Source organism: Microtus ochrogaster, linkage group LG1 (genome assembly GCF_000317375.1).
Source record: "Microtus ochrogaster isolate Prairie Vole_2 linkage group LG1, MicOch1.0, whole genome shotgun sequence".
In the NCBI taxonomy this organism is placed as follows: domain Eukaryota; kingdom Metazoa; phylum Chordata; class Mammalia; order Rodentia; family Cricetidae; genus Microtus; species Microtus ochrogaster.
The window spans coordinates 28,222,295-28,238,402 of NC_022027.1; the positions used below are offsets into that span (position 1 = coordinate 28,222,295).

At 41.9% G+C, this 16,108-nt stretch overlaps 1 protein-coding gene across 2 annotated transcripts in view; it reads right to left on the reverse strand.

The window, feature by feature from the left end:
* Nucleotides 1-16,108, reverse strand: part of Corin (corin, serine peptidase) — a 186,708-nt gene that overhangs the window by 35,266 nt on the left and 135,334 nt on the right. For both annotated transcript variants that reach the window (XM_005359323.2, XM_005359322.2), the window contains exons 11-13: nucleotides 11,182-11,413; nucleotides 8,276-8,421; nucleotides 7,438-7,545 (exon numbers count right to left, since the gene is read on the reverse strand). In XM_005359323.2, coding sequence (XP_005359380.1) covers nucleotides 7,438-7,545; nucleotides 8,276-8,421; nucleotides 11,182-11,413 — 486 coding nt within the window. The remainder of the gene's footprint in view (nucleotides 1-7,437; nucleotides 7,546-8,275; nucleotides 8,422-11,181; nucleotides 11,414-16,108) is intronic.

Here is a 16,108-nt window from a genome sequence, read left to right on the forward strand (position 1 = left end):
CCTTTTCATCACTGAGACAATATACTAAGATTGGCTCTATTGATATCAGGCCTGCACCAAGTAAGCATTCAGTGTTAGAGGGAAAGCCTGCTCTTCTCATGGTATACAAGAAGCAGAAAAAGACACAGAAACCCAGGGCAAAATAACAAAATAACACAATACAGTCCCTCAAGAATATACACCCAATGACTCACTTCCTCAATGAGACCCATCTCTCAAAGTTTCTATCACCTGCCATTAATGTCACTGAATTATGGAGCTATCCATGGGTTAATCTAAAGATTGGTTTAGGATCCTCAGAACCCAATGACTTTTCAGTGAACAGGTTCTACTAGCCAGGGGTTCAAGACCACTTCATATCCAAATCACAACACACAGATACTTCCATAATACTTCATATCTAAAGCATAACCCTAAAGTAGATATTATTGTTGTATAAAAGTCTTATTATGTAAATATGAGGGGCATTCATCTTCTTAACTGCAAAAAATAAAACCTATTTCACTCTTCAGGCCAGAGCTACAAAGAACGGGAAGGAGAAACTGTGATTCTGGGCCTTTGAGTTGATGAAGGGTGAAACAGTTCAGATCCAGGGACTCTGGGTCAGAAAATGCCCTGGGAAAGGATGTGGATGCCACTCAGAGTGAATCACATGAGGTGGGACAGCTGGAGCTCAGGTCTAGCAGGCATGACTATCCTGCAAGAGTATACATGATCCTGACTCCTCCCCAGTGCCCATCCTAGCAGTCCACATAGATAGCCTATATCCCCGCTGGGCTCTGAGCACTGACCATTGCAAGCAACAGCACAGGTCCTATAGCTATGACCTACATCTTTAGTTTTGGCAGGTTTCCCAATCCTTCTCTTTCCTAGGGGGCACACTTCATGTCCTCTTTAACACATAATGACTTAATGTCCCCTGAAGAGGCAGAAGGAGGGAATAGTAAGGATTTAATCACAGGCTGAAGATCCCTCTCAATGGTTGAAATTCTGGAAACATGATCAACAGGATCATCCATCCCAAATAGGACAAGATACTTTTATCATATAGATAGATGATAGATAGATAGATAGATAGATAGATAGATAGATAGATAGATAGATAGATAGATAGATAGATAGATAGAAATAGCTAGATAGATAATAGATAGATGATAGATAGATATAGATATAGATATAGATATAGATACATATGTATGATAAAAGTTGGGAACTTTGTCCAGCTCTGTTTTGGGCATGTTAAGTCAGTCCACTCCACACTGCCAAATTAGCTGACTGAAATAGGCCCAAGCCAAACAGAACTCCTTCTCCAAGCAAGATGAAGAGGGCGAATTTAGAAGGGAATTGCCTCTTAGATTCCTTACTACCATGGCAAATGGCTTCCTGGCCCCTGTCTTCTGAGGATTAGGATGGGAACATTATAAGTCTTTAAGTTATAAAAGGTAAATTCTAGAGAAGAGAAATGGAAAGCTGAAATTGCCAGGAACTCTAAATGCTGAGTCTGGACGCCAAGCCTACATCTCCAGAGAGCATCTGCAATTCTAAGCTGCCCATCCATTACACAACATAAGACAGTGACACATTGAACCGAGCAGCAAAATACCAAAGGGAAAGATCATTGCTCTTCTTTAGCAGGGAGGAATTAGGCCTGTTCAGAGATCAAAGACCAAACACACAGATTAATTCTAAAAGCACACTTAGGGTATGCCCCATGTATAGACACAGCGACTCACTCTTCCGATGATCGCAGAGCGGTCTCATCCATAAGCAACGCCCTTCTATGTGATAAATTATCTCAGTTTTCTTAAAGAGTACAAAAGTATAAAAACCCTTTCATAAAACTTCCAAAGTATCACATGAATGATCCTCTGAGGACCCTAGAGAATCGGACTCTGAGGAGCAGTTCTGGTTACATCTAAGGTTCTTGTTGTATCTGAGCTTAATAAAAGACCAAAGATAATCAATAAACATGCTTTTTTCTTAATTTGAAGATAAATGAAAAGCCACTTGACAATTTGTGTTGATCCCAAACTATCTCTGCATAGGGGTTTATCATTATTTACTAATCAGGACAGTGATCAGTTAGTGGTTATGATGCTATATTTGGGTAATTAAATATTTTTACGTTAGATATAAAGAACTCGCTTATGCCATATTCACATCTAACGCCCCCCTGAGAAGACCCCTGACTGCATCAGACCTCGGGTGCTACTGCATTTATATAATAGCTTAGCCAGACTGGTCCCAACCCTAAGGAAAGCAAACCTCAGCCTTACACAGTCAGTGTCAAAGCCTGACAGCAAAAATCAAATACAGAATTCCATTGCTGTTTTCTTGTTTTTGAAGTATAATTTTTGAATTGATTCTTTGGGAAATTCAACTCATGCACCCCAATCCCACTCATTTCCCAGTCCCTCTGTATCCACCCTTCACCCTTGTTGTATTCCCCTCCCAAAGGAAAACTTAAAAAGAAATAATTAAAATTAAAAATAAGAATATTTAAAAAAAACAAAAAAGCAAGTAAACAAGAAAAAACCACTTTACTCTTCTGTCTTTCCCTCCTCTCCAAGGCCTCTTCATTCTTCTTAATGCACTGGGTGGCGCTGTGTATCATGCAGTAGACTCGTCTGTCCAAACAGTTTAGCTGGCAACTGTTCACTGTGTGATGAGTTGTTGGCCTGGTTCAAGGGCCTCTGGCTTCTGGTATATCATCAATACTGGACCCTCACTGAAACTTCTCTCAAATATCCTGCCTTTGCCCTGAGTCATGGAGATCCTGTAGCTATCGTTCCACGGGCCTAGTACCTTCACATGCTCCAGCAGGTCATAGCCAAGGTAGATGTTGGGGAGCACCAACTCAAGGACCTGGATGTGTGCCTGGGTGGTAGCTTAGTTGGTCAGTCCAGCTGCTGGGACCACACCACTCGGGGAATGGGTGGGGCCATCTTTCCCAAATGTGTGTGGGGGAATGGGAAGGCAGTTCTCCCATGAGGGGTGAGACCAGCTCTCCATGTTGAGATCATTGGGGTCCATTATTTGAGGGCAAACAAGAGGCAGGGTCAGCTCTCCAGTGTGTGGAATAAGGGCCCTCTCTAGACCAGTGAGGGGCAGGAACAGATCAACACGGCCCTTGTACTTCAACACATGGTTCAACACATGGTTCACATGTACCCATATGATAACACGGGAAATGGATATCAACACAGACCCCAGCTACAGCAGGGGTCACCATGGTCTCAGGGGCCAGCGGAGGCCTGTCAGATCATCATCGACCCAGCAGCAGCATGGTTCCTGAACTCCAGCATAGTTTTAGGTGCTTATCTAGACCCTGGGCAATCCCATGGCCTTCAATAATAACAGGAACCACAGACTTCAACACAGACCCTGGCTGGGGTAGGGCCATGGGCCCAGACATGGTCCTCTGTACATCGCTGTTTTCTTTGCCTTTCATGTTTGCTTCTCTGTTCAGGCCTGTTTGTTCTCCACTGCTTGGTTCATGGAAAGTGTTATGCTGAAACTGATCTTAGTTTAACTGTATATGGATATGTTTTATATTTTACCACTGGCAAGCTGTCAATCTGTAAGATGAGGAAGCTCTTCTGCCCTAACACTGCTAACTCTCCTAATCCCTTCCGCGGCTCCAAGGCTTCCCTCCCGTGAGTCAGTTCTCTGGTGATGCAATCAGGCTTGCAGAGTCCTTCCAAGCATTTGTTGAAAACACTTGAGTATTAACAAACCTTGCAATGCTTGTTTACAGTAGCAATTGCAACAATGAACAATTTAATCATGAGAGCAGAAACCCAATGAGAGCAAAATTGTCTGCTAAGTTCTCCCACACTGATTTTGAAAGTACATCTGTAATTTATGTGCTTTGGTAATCACATTTCCAGACAGAAAATTGCTAAAGAAATATACAATCAATTTAATTTCTGACACATCGAAAGTTTCATAACTGAAGTAAGTGTTGTTTTGAAGGGAACCCCCAGTAGTGCTGCTAAAATTTCCATGTAAGCTGTGGATTCACAGTACACAGTTCCAAGCACCAAGTGCCTTAAATGCAAGAAGCATAGAATAAATCAGAGCAATAAGAAAGATAGAATGCAGCCCAACTTGCCTGTTTCTATTTCCTAATGGGTCTATGTGCACATGAAAACAGAGGTTAACAGCAGAGTATAAACTGTAGAGTACCCAGGTCCCTTGGGACTTGACATCATCAATAATGTGTCTTCCCAACACACTGGACAGCCCATCTGAGTACATACACGCATGCCAAAGGGGAACTTTTCTTTTTTTTTTATTTTTTTAATTTTATTTATTTATTAAGGATTTTTGCCTCCTCCCCGCCACTGCCTCCCATTTCCCTCCCCCTCCCCCGATCAAGTCCCTCTCCCTCATCAGCTCGAAGAGCAATCAGGGTTTCCTGACCTGTGGGAAGTCCAAGGACCGCCCACCTCCATCCAGGTTTAGTCAGGTGAGCATCCAAACTGCCTAGGCTCCCCCAAAGCCAGTACGTGCAGTAGGATCAAAAACCCATTGCCATTGTTCTTGAGTTCTCAGTAGTCCTCATTGTCCGCTATGTTCAGCGAGTCCGGTTTTATCCCATGCTTTTTCAGATCCAGGCCAGCTGGCCTTGGTGAATTCCCGATAGAACATCCCCATTGTCTCAGTGTGTGGGTGTACCCCTCGCAGTCCTGAGTTCCTTGCTCGTGCTCCAAAGGGGAACTTTTCCATCATGAAAAACTCAGTACAAATTTTCTCATGTAAATTATTACTATTAAAACAATCAGTTTTACTCCAAATGAATTAATTTCTTATCAATTTCTAACTTTTTACATCAGAACTATCAACGGTAGCTATGATATTTTGAAAATGAAAAAAGTTTAGTTTATCATTGTGGTATTCTGTTAATTATAAGATTAAAACTTTTATGAAAACTTATTATTTAACTAGAATGTTGATATTTTAGTACTGAAATGAACTATATTATAGTACTGTGAATTTATCTTTCATAGTGCATTTTGGAATTGTAGCCAGAGACTGCTTGTTTATTTCCCAGCTGCTCAGACCCAAATAATCACACAGAAACTATATTAATTACAACACTGCTTGGCCAATAGCCTAGACATATTCCTAGATAGCTCTTAAATCTTAAATTAACCCATTTCTATTATTCTCTGTATCACCACAAACTGTGGCCTACCAATACAAGTTCTGGTGTCTTCCTCCTTCAGCAGCTACATGGCATCTCCCTGACTCCACCTACTCCCTCTATATATCTCTGTTCAGATTTCCTGCTAGGCTTTATTCTGCTAAGCCATTGGCTGAAGCAGCTTCTTTCTTAACCAATGATATGTTTCACAACATATGAAGGGGAATCACACATCACAAAATGAAGACCATTTATTCTTGGCAAGAAAGATTTTGTATTTTTTCATTTTATTTGTTTTGTTTTCTAGACTCATGTAGCAGCCCAGGCTAGCTTCATACCCATTTTATCATTGAAGATGACCTTCAAAATGCTGAGATTTCAGGTGTGCAACCCCAAGTGACATAACTTATTATTTTTGTTTGTTTGGTTTTTGTTTTTATTATTTTTTTCCCGAGACAGGGTTTACTCTAAAGTTTTAGAGCCTGTCCTGGAATTAGCTCTTATAGACCAGGCTGGCCTTGAAATCACAGAGAGCCACCTGCCTTTGCCTCCCGAGTTCTGGGATTAAAGGCCCATTATTTTTTAAACTAAGTATTTGCCAAACATTTAGTCCCCCCCCCCTGGAAATTTAGTCACTTCAATAGAATCATATGCCCAGAATGATTTGAATAATCTAAGATAATTGATCTTATATCATACCTTTGAATACTATACCTCTACAAAGTTCTTAAGTGAAAATCTAATACATTCTGGATATGCTACTGATGTGACAGTCAGTGATTTTTTTTAATTTATTTATTTATTAAGGATTTCTGCCTCCTCCCCGCCACCGCCTCCCATTTCCCTCCCCTTTCCCCTATCAAGTCCCCCTCCCTCATCAGCTCGAAGAGCAATCAGGGTTCCCTGCCCTGTGGGAAGTTCAAGGACCGCCCACCTCCATCCAGGTCTAGTAAGGTGAGCATCCAAACTGCCTAGGCTCCCCCAAAGCCAGTACGTGCAGTAGGATCAAAAAACCCACTGCCTTTGTTCTTGAGTTCTCAGTAATCCTCATTGTCCGCTATGTTCAGCTAGTCCGGTTTTATCCCATGCTTTTTCAGACCCAGGCCAGCTGGCCTTGGTGAGTTCCCGATAGAACATCCCCATTGTCTCAGTGTGTGGGTGCACCCCTCGCGGTCCTGAGTTCCTTGCTCATGCTCCCTCTCCTTCCGGTCAGTGAATTTTTATTTTTATTTTTTATAGAAAGCTCACAAACAGGCAAAGTATAGTAAATTCTCAAATTATTAAATACTGCTCCATAGAAAAATTACACTGACCTCTGTACCATCATCCTGACAACTGTAATCTTCCAGAGGATGCGTGTGTCCATATTTATAGTTGTTGATAGTGGTTCAGTTGATTGCTTTTGGCATTTTATCTTGGCCAGGAGGACAATATTTACTATGAAAATTCATTTTGAGGGGAAAGGCAATATTTCATACTTCAAAGGCCAACTGAATGAAATAATCTCAAAAGATATATTACCTTATGTGCTTCCAATGAATAAAATGTCAATTTTATTTTAGGGTATGACAGACTAAATAATCATAAGCAAGCAAGCCTTTAGATAGCACTTCAATCATTCTGCTCAATGCCAGGCATTGTTTGCTGGAAAACACTGTCTGTGTTCTGATCCCTGGCACATTCTCAGCCGACAAGACCTACCGTTTTCAGGACAATAAACCGAGAACGGCAGTGTTCAAATTGCCATTGGCATCTTCAGTCTCCCCGTGGCAACTTCAGGGCTCAATAGAAAAGGTGTCAAGGAGAGTTTTATCCTTTTCAGCAGAAACAAAGTGAGAGGGGCATGAAAATAAATCTCAATTAAATGTGAACACTGTGGCCTGAACCATCTTTGTGGATGCAGATGCCCAATTAGCAGCTCAAGAAGGCTATGCCAAGACAGCATTATTCTTCCCAGAAGCCAAATAACTGAACTGCTTTGGAATCTAATAACAAAAATAGTTCCTCATATTTGTGAGCTGTTCTTTTTCTCATATATATTTGAATTTATATCATATATTGGTATATGATATAAATTGCGATTTTAATATAAATTAAAATGTAACTTAGTAGAAAGATCATATCAATTCATAGCTTATGGTCTGTGGATGTCAGAAGTAAATGCAGTAGCCTTAGAGCAGATGCTGCTTCCTAAACAAGCAAACTGTTTACATATTCCAACACAGTTCCTTATACTTGGCAGTTACTATTGTGAATGAAAAAGAACCAGTCATATCTCACACACATACCGCAGTTCTCTTCATCGCTGTCATCGTCACAGTCAGCCTGGCCATCGCATCTTCTGGAACCTAGGACGCACCGTCCTGAGCGACACTTGAAGTGGCTTGGCGAACATTCTGTCAAAAAGCAGTGCATTGCAAAGACGTCAACCAACATCTGGGTTTCCATTGAGAGTGGGCAAGTACTAAAGATAGAACAGGTCACCACACAGCTGAAGCTCCCGGAGTTCGCTTGGCTTTCTTCTCTCTGTTCATCTCCATGCCTCTCCTTCATCCTCGGTACCATCTCTCAAAGCACTTGGTGCCCGTGCTTTGCAATAATTAATTACCTTTCTAAATGGACACCTAACGGTGGCCTGAGCCTGAAATCCCTTGTGCAATCCATGATCCCAGCTTCCCAGAGGTTCTAATCTTTCATTTGATGGACCGGTCCCCACGACTGCTTGTCCACTAATAAAATCCTACACCGCCTTCTCACTTGGAAGAGCCAAGGGTTGGTGTTTGTCATCAGCTTCATGGCTCCTAAAACAAGCACCATCCACCAATAACTGGCACTGTAAGAGGAGGATGCTCGAAGTGGGAAATCGCTGGGTGACTAAGCCCATCTCTGAGTTCATTTTTATTTCTTAAAATTATTTTACACATGCTAGCAATGATAACAGCTTGCAGATAGGTGCCAGAGCCTTCTAGGGTAATCAAGCAGTTTTTAGCATCCCTTACCCTTGAAGCCTAATTGATAACTAAATAGAAAGCAAACAACCAACCCTCCATAATTCAGAGACAGCAAAGACTGGCTGACATGTTCATCCATGTTAGATGCCCTAATGGAATAAACTGGAACATTAACCTTCCACGTCTTCGTTGGGCAGGAGGCAAGTTTGATTGTCTGAATTTTCCGCTGGGAATTGATTGCAATCTGTGTCTTCAGGCCACTGCAGGCCCACGATCCCAAGAACAGACTCACAGCGCTCTTTGGAGTGCTCACACAGGTGTCTACGAGCAGAAAGACAACGAGTTGAAAGTCGTCTGACGCCACTGGAAATGTATGATTAGAGTGCGCGTAGGTTTTAACCCTATGTGGAACTGTATGCAAAAGAAGTATGTGGAAACATACCAGCATGCATAGATACGTAATCGGAGAACCCAAACAAGCAGCATCTCTACAAAGAGGACACACCTGCTTTTGCCAAGAGAGATTGAACTTCAGATAGAACAATGAAATTCTCTCCAAGACTATGATCACCTTCCCTTTGGCTTTCTACTTTACTGTGTTTTAGGCAAATACTCCCCAGCCTTTCGTTTTAAACAGAAGGATGTCCAACATCACTTCCTATATAGTCTGTCACAGTGGACGATGAGCCTACACAGGAACCTCCAGCTGTGTGTTTCTCTGATGAGTATGAGGGTGGAGGGTTCCTCTGCTATGCTGGTTTACCAGGGGCTTTGCCTCTCTTTCCCCTTCTTCAGCTTCCATCAATACTGCTTGCTTGTTTGTTCTAAAGAGAAAACTCAATTTCTAGTTTAGGCTTGGAATTTTCAATGATCATGAATATGAGACATTCTCATATTCGTTTTGAAAAATGGTAAGTTCAGTATTATTTTTGCCCTATCTGTTGGATTAGAGTTCTGCTAGACATATAATAAATGTACCAATTCGGCTGTAGCTGTCTCTACCACTTCCAGGTTTTACTATACAATGGAAATAACACTAACAGCAACACCAAAAGTTCAAGGAAGTTTTTGTCAAAATCTGTGTGGCCCTTGGTGATAGACACCCACTATGATGGTGTAACCTCAGCCAAAGGGGATCATGAACATAAGACATAATCACCCTTAAGCTTTTGCCACACTGGGAGGCTCAGTAAGGTTGGTTATCTCAGATATGCAACTTAAAAATTAAATGTTAAGATTAGTAAACAGACTCAGCAGAAACAGCCATGTGTTAATTTATAAGCTTAGGAGCATATTAGTTTGCTATAATAAAATAAGTTCATGCATAACTATCAAAATGCAGGCATTAAAATTGGAAGACATAGCATTAAAGCTAAAAAAAAAAAATTAAAGCCTCCAAAAAAGTTTATCAACATGTTCACTCAATTTCTCAGAACCATTTACAACCAGTCATTTTAGGTTATAAAACTTAAACAATGAAATTCAATATGGATATACACTTATAACTATGGTAAAGATGGATATATTAGAAAAATTTAATAATTAAGTGAATTTAACATAAATAGATATAAAAAGAAAATCAAGCACAGCTTTGGGAAAATCCTATTCAAAGCAGGAATTCACTATCATCATTGATATTGCTTAGCAAAAACAGGGTAAGATTTACAAATAACTTTTCAATATAAAATCAGTGGATACTCTGTAAATATTTCATTGGGCATGCAATAAAATTTTCAGAATTAGTTTTGTCCAGGAAAACACTAAATTTTTCTCTCTTCATCTTGTTTGATTTGTTCAGCTGCCCTAGTCACTCTGAAATCCTACTGTTTCCTGCCCTGACTCTAGAGATGCCCTACTTCATCATCCACTTGATATACAGCCTGAAATTTATTGTTTTCCCATCTGCCCACTATATTGGTATTATTTCTTCCTCTTAACGCTCTGTGTGACTTCTGATCCCAACATATGGTTCCTGAAGCTACTTCTCACATTCGGGCAAGTACATCTGCACAGCCATCCTCGACTTCAAGACAACATTGCAGAATGCAGCCACAGTGACTTCTGGGATAGTCATCTCAGATGTGCACAATTCCCTGACCACAGCCTCTCACACATGACCCCGAATGGGACACAGCTGCCACCAAGCAATTGAGCCCATGTGCTCTCTTAAGAGCTACGTGAGTCACCAGAGAGCTTTCATCCAATTCGCTGGCCTTGGCATTTATTTAACTTCACAGCCCTTTCTTGAACTCTTCGCTGAATCAAAACTCAACAAACAAAATACTTATTCCACCAGCGAAAGGATGTGAGGGCCAAAGAGACGGAGTAGTTTGTCTTAAGAGCACAGCGTGGCTAGGGAAGACTTGAAGCTGACTTGGATCCCACAGCAATAGGACTGTATCCTTCAGACCCAAGGTCCCAGCTCTGGCCTTCAGGGGTCTTCTTTCATTCAGACAAGCAGAAAGATGTCAGTGACACACTTGACACACTGCACCGTCCCACCTGCGGGTGGCTGGCCTATTCCCCTGTGGAGTCACACTGGTCTGTAAGCACTATCAGAGGACAGCATCTTAAACACATTGGTGACTTAAAGAACACATTTAATTCATCTAAAAAATTAATACATTACATCCAGACAAAGCAGCCCCTTCCTCCATTCCCTCACACTCTGCTTTGCTTTGCTTTGGGGTGCTAGTGATCAAACTCAAGGCCTTATACATTCTACAGGATGCTCTACCGCTGAATAGCACCCCAACCTTAACTGCCATTCAAAAGGATATATATTTTTTTTTTTTTGGTTTTTCGAGACAGGGTTTCTCTGTGGCTTTGGAGCCTGTCCTGGCACTAGCTCTGTAGACCAGGCTGGTCTCGAACTCACAGAGATCCGCCTGCCTCTGCCTCCCGAGTGCTGGGATTAAAGGCGTGCGCCACCATCGCCCGGCTCAAAAGGATATTTTTTGATCCACCAAAACGGAACACAGATAAAAGCCCATGACCTTAGCAATGCTTATTTTGTCTAAACCCAGCTTGGTGTTCTTTTGGTTCTCTCTGAGCTAGCGTGTGGCTGGTCCATTATTTTACCTGCAAGGGGGGATGCGCTGGCCTGTATTCACATCGCACTTGGGAACCAAAATGGTGCAAGCGAAAAACATGAGGTATTTGTAACAGTTGGTTTGAACAAGTGCAGGGAAGAGAGATGACTCCCAGCTGATAGATGCTTCCTTTTGGGTCCTGTGCCCAAGGTAGTTTGGATAGTGTGTATGGTTGTAGGGCAAATTCATGCAGAGGTCCAGAGTGATTGGCTCACATTGACCTAACAAAAAAAAATCTGAATATTATAAAATATTCTTTAAGCTTTCCAATCTCAAAGTCTACTTTACTTGACTTAAATCTCAGGTTCTAACTCTGGGTTCTGGTTACATAACCATGCACGAGGGCTACAAAATAATCATCAACACTTGAAGGTTTCTGAACATGCAACAGCCAGAACTTAGTTTAAAATGAAGCCCATAGTGAAGACAAGTGTTTCAGACACTTGTGAATGTTGCATTGTGACTTCACTGCAGTCTTAGTTCTGAACACATGCATTCTGCAGAACGCATGGCATCACACCCTGTGTGACAACAGCAAACACCGCATGAAATAGCTCGTCCCAGGTCCCAGAACACCATCTGCTATGAGTTACCATGCTTTCACTGGATATACCAAGTTTTCATCCCTTATAGAAACAAATGATTTAATTACAGGAAATAAAGACAATATTTTCCATCTTTCTTCAGCATGGATCAAGTTAGCATAAGTTCAGATTGTACTGTGCTAGAATTTTACTTAATTCTGACTTGCATTTCATGAAAACTTGTCTCATCTTGAGATTAGGATAGCACTTCCCACTGTTTCTGAAAGTCCTAAATACACGCCTCCTGGTGTGTACTATGTATTTATGCAAATGAAGGCAGCTTTCTCAGTGTAGAGAACGATAAAATTAAGCAAGACCAACTTTGAAGAGCATTAATAATGCCCCGTGTCTTACAGTATCCATTGTTTTTTGTTGCTGTTTTTGGGTGTTGGTTGGTTGTTTTGCTGCTCTTTAATTTTGTTTATATTCTAGCTTAGGTTTCTCTGGAACTCATTATATAGCTCAGATTGGCCCCAAAGCCAAGGCCATCTTTGTGCCTCATTCAGCCTTCTAAGTTCTAGAATTGCAAGTATGAGCAAATTCCCAGTTTCAAATCTAATATTCAACAACTATGTAAATAGGCCCATCCATCTCATTAGTATGCAAATTTGGTTTTTTTATCTCTAATAAATGGTAAAACTATACCTATGCAAAGATTTGTTTTAAAGCAAATCTCTTTATGAACTGTTATTGCTAAATGTTTAGTTTGCATTCCTATTTTCTGTACCTCTATACCTCAAGTCGGAATGAAAACAAAAAGCAGTTGTGAGGGGGAAAGTTTAAGAAGCCCAGAGATGGAGAAGCAAAAAAGCTAGATACAAGTAATACATAGCATTTGTCCATGGACATCAAAACCAGGGACCCTGCTCCAGAAGAGGCATGCCAAGCCTGTATTCATGCCTGCGCATGGTACCTCCAGCACACGTCCAGCATACACGCTTCAGAAAGCCCTTTCCCGTTCTTCAAGTTGACTCAGCTTTATCTGATAATGACTCTTTTATTATTCTTTTGTTCAGTTCCTTTTTATTTCCTGCTGATTTAGTCACTATTTCAAAAACAGCATAGGCCCCATTGTCTTCACAGACATTTTTAAAAAAATCAGTGAGTTTAATTAAATGGGTAATGAGACAATTTCTGAGTTTATACTTTCTTACTGACCAGTAGAGTTAAAGATAAGGCTACAATATGTTAGCCTAAGACAACATTGTGATCTGTTGGATGTTTCTTGCTAAGGGGGATAAAATGCAAACATGTTAGCTTGGTGTCTAAGGCTACTTTGACTTCAGCCAAACTTTCTTCAACTGCAACCTAACTTTCCTGCCTGTAACAATGGCTTCAGCAGATCTTTACTGTTGTTGGCTCTATGCCCCCTGCAGCCCCAATATTTCCAGAAGGATATGTTCTCATGTAGCCTGTAGGTTCCTCTCTTCCTACATCTTGTCTTGATATCATTCACCCAAATGGGCCATGCTCCCAGATGCCATGCCCTTCTAGAACTTTCTGCTAGGCATAGTCCTTCTCTGTCTTCCTCAATGAGTCATCCCTTCTCAGCCCATGTAATACCACTCACGGGAGACCTTCATGACTCCAGGCTCTACCTATTTTTGAAGAGCATCAGGGCCCTAATATTCTAGGCATGTTGGGCTCGTGTTCGTTACACCCTGCTGAATTCCTCCTTGACCTTCTTGCCTCCCTCACATCAGTCTCAGAGTTTAAAGAAATGACATTTAGCCCTTGACATCAGAGAACAGAGGAAGGAGAAGAGGGGATATGTATCAGGAGTTGTTTTAGGCACTGAAAAAGAAAAAGCAATGCCCCTGCCATTTTTGTACTTCCACAGTCTTGGCAGAAAAGAACACTCATGTACTGGCTGCAGAACATGTGAACAGGCTAGGATAAAGTTCATCATGGACCATGTCTCCCTCACCCCCAAAGTCATAGGCATAACCCCCATGGTACAGCATTCAGAGGTGGGGCTTTGGAAGGCAATTGGACTCAGATTCAGCATAGAGAGCAGGAGAAAAGCTCATTGTGGACTCAGCATTCTTAAAGCTGGTGGCCTTGTTTCTACCACCACGTAAGGGCACAGCAAGACGGCAGGACTTGGCAAGCCACGAAGTGAGCAAGCCCTCCCTGGAGAGCAGATCCGCCAGGACTTTGACTGTGGACTTCCAGCTTTTTGAACTCGGAGCCCACATGTTTGTCATTTATGCCTCCCAGTCTGTGGCACTCTGTGACAGCAGCCTGAATTAACTGACGTGGTGACACTGATCCACATGTTAGGGGTCCAATGGCACAGCACAAAGAGCGATTCAAGCCTTTGAGAATAGATGGGTTTGGACAGGTTTGAGGGAAGGCAGTAAAGGCTCTCTGTCCCTCTGGTGATTCCAGAAGCTTACACCTTTTAGCCTGAAGTATTAGAGTTAACTAGACACGTGTTATAAAATTGTTATAAAATCGAATTCCATGCCTTATTCTGAGTAATCAATTCCAGTCATTCTTTCTTGCCTGAAAGGGGGTACGATACAAATAAATGAGTAAAAGAACTGTCTCAAGAGTACTTATTAATCCAGAGACTGAGAGCTTTGTGGATGGAATATTCATAAGGGGCTGACTAGCTTAAAGGTGTCATGGACAAGATGTGCTAGGACTCTCTGCTTCCTGGGAAGCCAGGACAGCAGGAAACTGGCCTTGTACTGGGGACAAATATAAGGTGGAAAGACAAGAAGGCAGAGGAGGTAAAGGTCTGGTCCTTATTGTCTCCTCTATTAGTGAAGGAAGGGTGTCAGGAACCCACTGTCTATGTTCTCTCTCAGCCAGAAGATTAAATCCTCACCCCAGTGTGATGACGTTGGGAGGCACGGCCCTTGTGAGGTGACGAGGTTGTGAGCACCGTGGGTTTGAAAATTAGATCAGTGCCCAACACCTGGTATCTCAGAGAAATCTCCCGCCCAGTAGGAGATACAACGGGAAACTGGCCTTCTGTGGTTGAGAAGGTTCCGTGTCTGAGCTGTGCTAGCACCCTGACCTCAAGCTTCCAGACCCCAGGTCTGTGAGATAGAAATGCCTGCTGTTTAAGTCATTTAATCTACAGTCACTCACTCTATTTGCTCAGAGTAAAACAACAGAACTCTCAAATATCAGATTCTTCAAATATTTTCTCTTTTAGCAATAACAAAAAAAAATGCACGAGCATCTCATTCTCCCCCATTCTTCTGTCTCCCTGCCTCTCTCAGAGATTTTAGAGGACCTTGAAGCCCCTCCCATCCCCTTCCCTGCTCACATCCTTACGCTCAGGTGTTTACAGAGGTTTGTGTCTATCTTTGCCAATGAAGAATCATACCCATCTTGTCACTCTCCCTGTTGCTGGTATCACAGGCTTCATTGCTTATCACAAACATCTTCAGTTTCAGTGATCTGAGCCTCTTTTCCTCCTTCCCTTAATATATTTATAATTTTACAGAATGGCATTATTCACTCAGACGTCCGAGGCACCCTTTCTCTCAAATGTCCTTTCTTCCTCTCTCTTGACCAGCCCCACCAAGGTTTACCCTTTTACCAGTGTACTTCAACTAGGTGGTGAATAGATAATATCATATCTCATGGATAATTTCTCTCTGTTTTGACATATGGAGAGTGCATCCCTTCTGTTTTGTCAAAACGTAACTTTCAGCATTTCACAGCCAAGGGTGACGAAAAGATTACGTGATAAGCAGGCGCTACGCTGGAGATCTTTATTGAATGAGGTAAGGATTGGACCTTATGTTTTGTTCCCTTAAAAGGCGTTCTTTACAGATTGCTGAGCAAATTTGACTCTTAGATACTCATTGGCTGTGATCAGGAAACTTTTATAGTTTAAGCATGAGCATCGCACCTAATTTGAAACCGTCACTAGAGGGCGACCACGTCACAAATGTGGGATGCTTAGCACTAGGCCCGTCCAGCTCTTAGGTTCTCTATTAAATTCTCTGCTTGGTCCTAACTGTAGATAAGGTTTATTAAATACCCATTTTAAGAAGCCTGGTGTGCTGTCTGTAGTATTTCAAAATCTACGACAAGAGCTGTCAAATCCCACATGAAGAAGGGGTTGTGAACTAACTGGGTCCTAAGTGATGAGCATTTACAGGAAAAGATGACATGGCCAACATCTAGTCACGCTGGGCAGCATCCTCTGCTGCAACTCTCAACCGTATTCATCACTTTTGTTTATAACAGTCTGCGGGCCGTGAGAAAGTAAATACCCTGTGACCACAAGTAAGGGAGATTTGGCAAAAACTCTCTCTCTCTCTCTCTCCCTCTCTCTCTCTCTCTCTCTCTCTCTCTCTCACACAC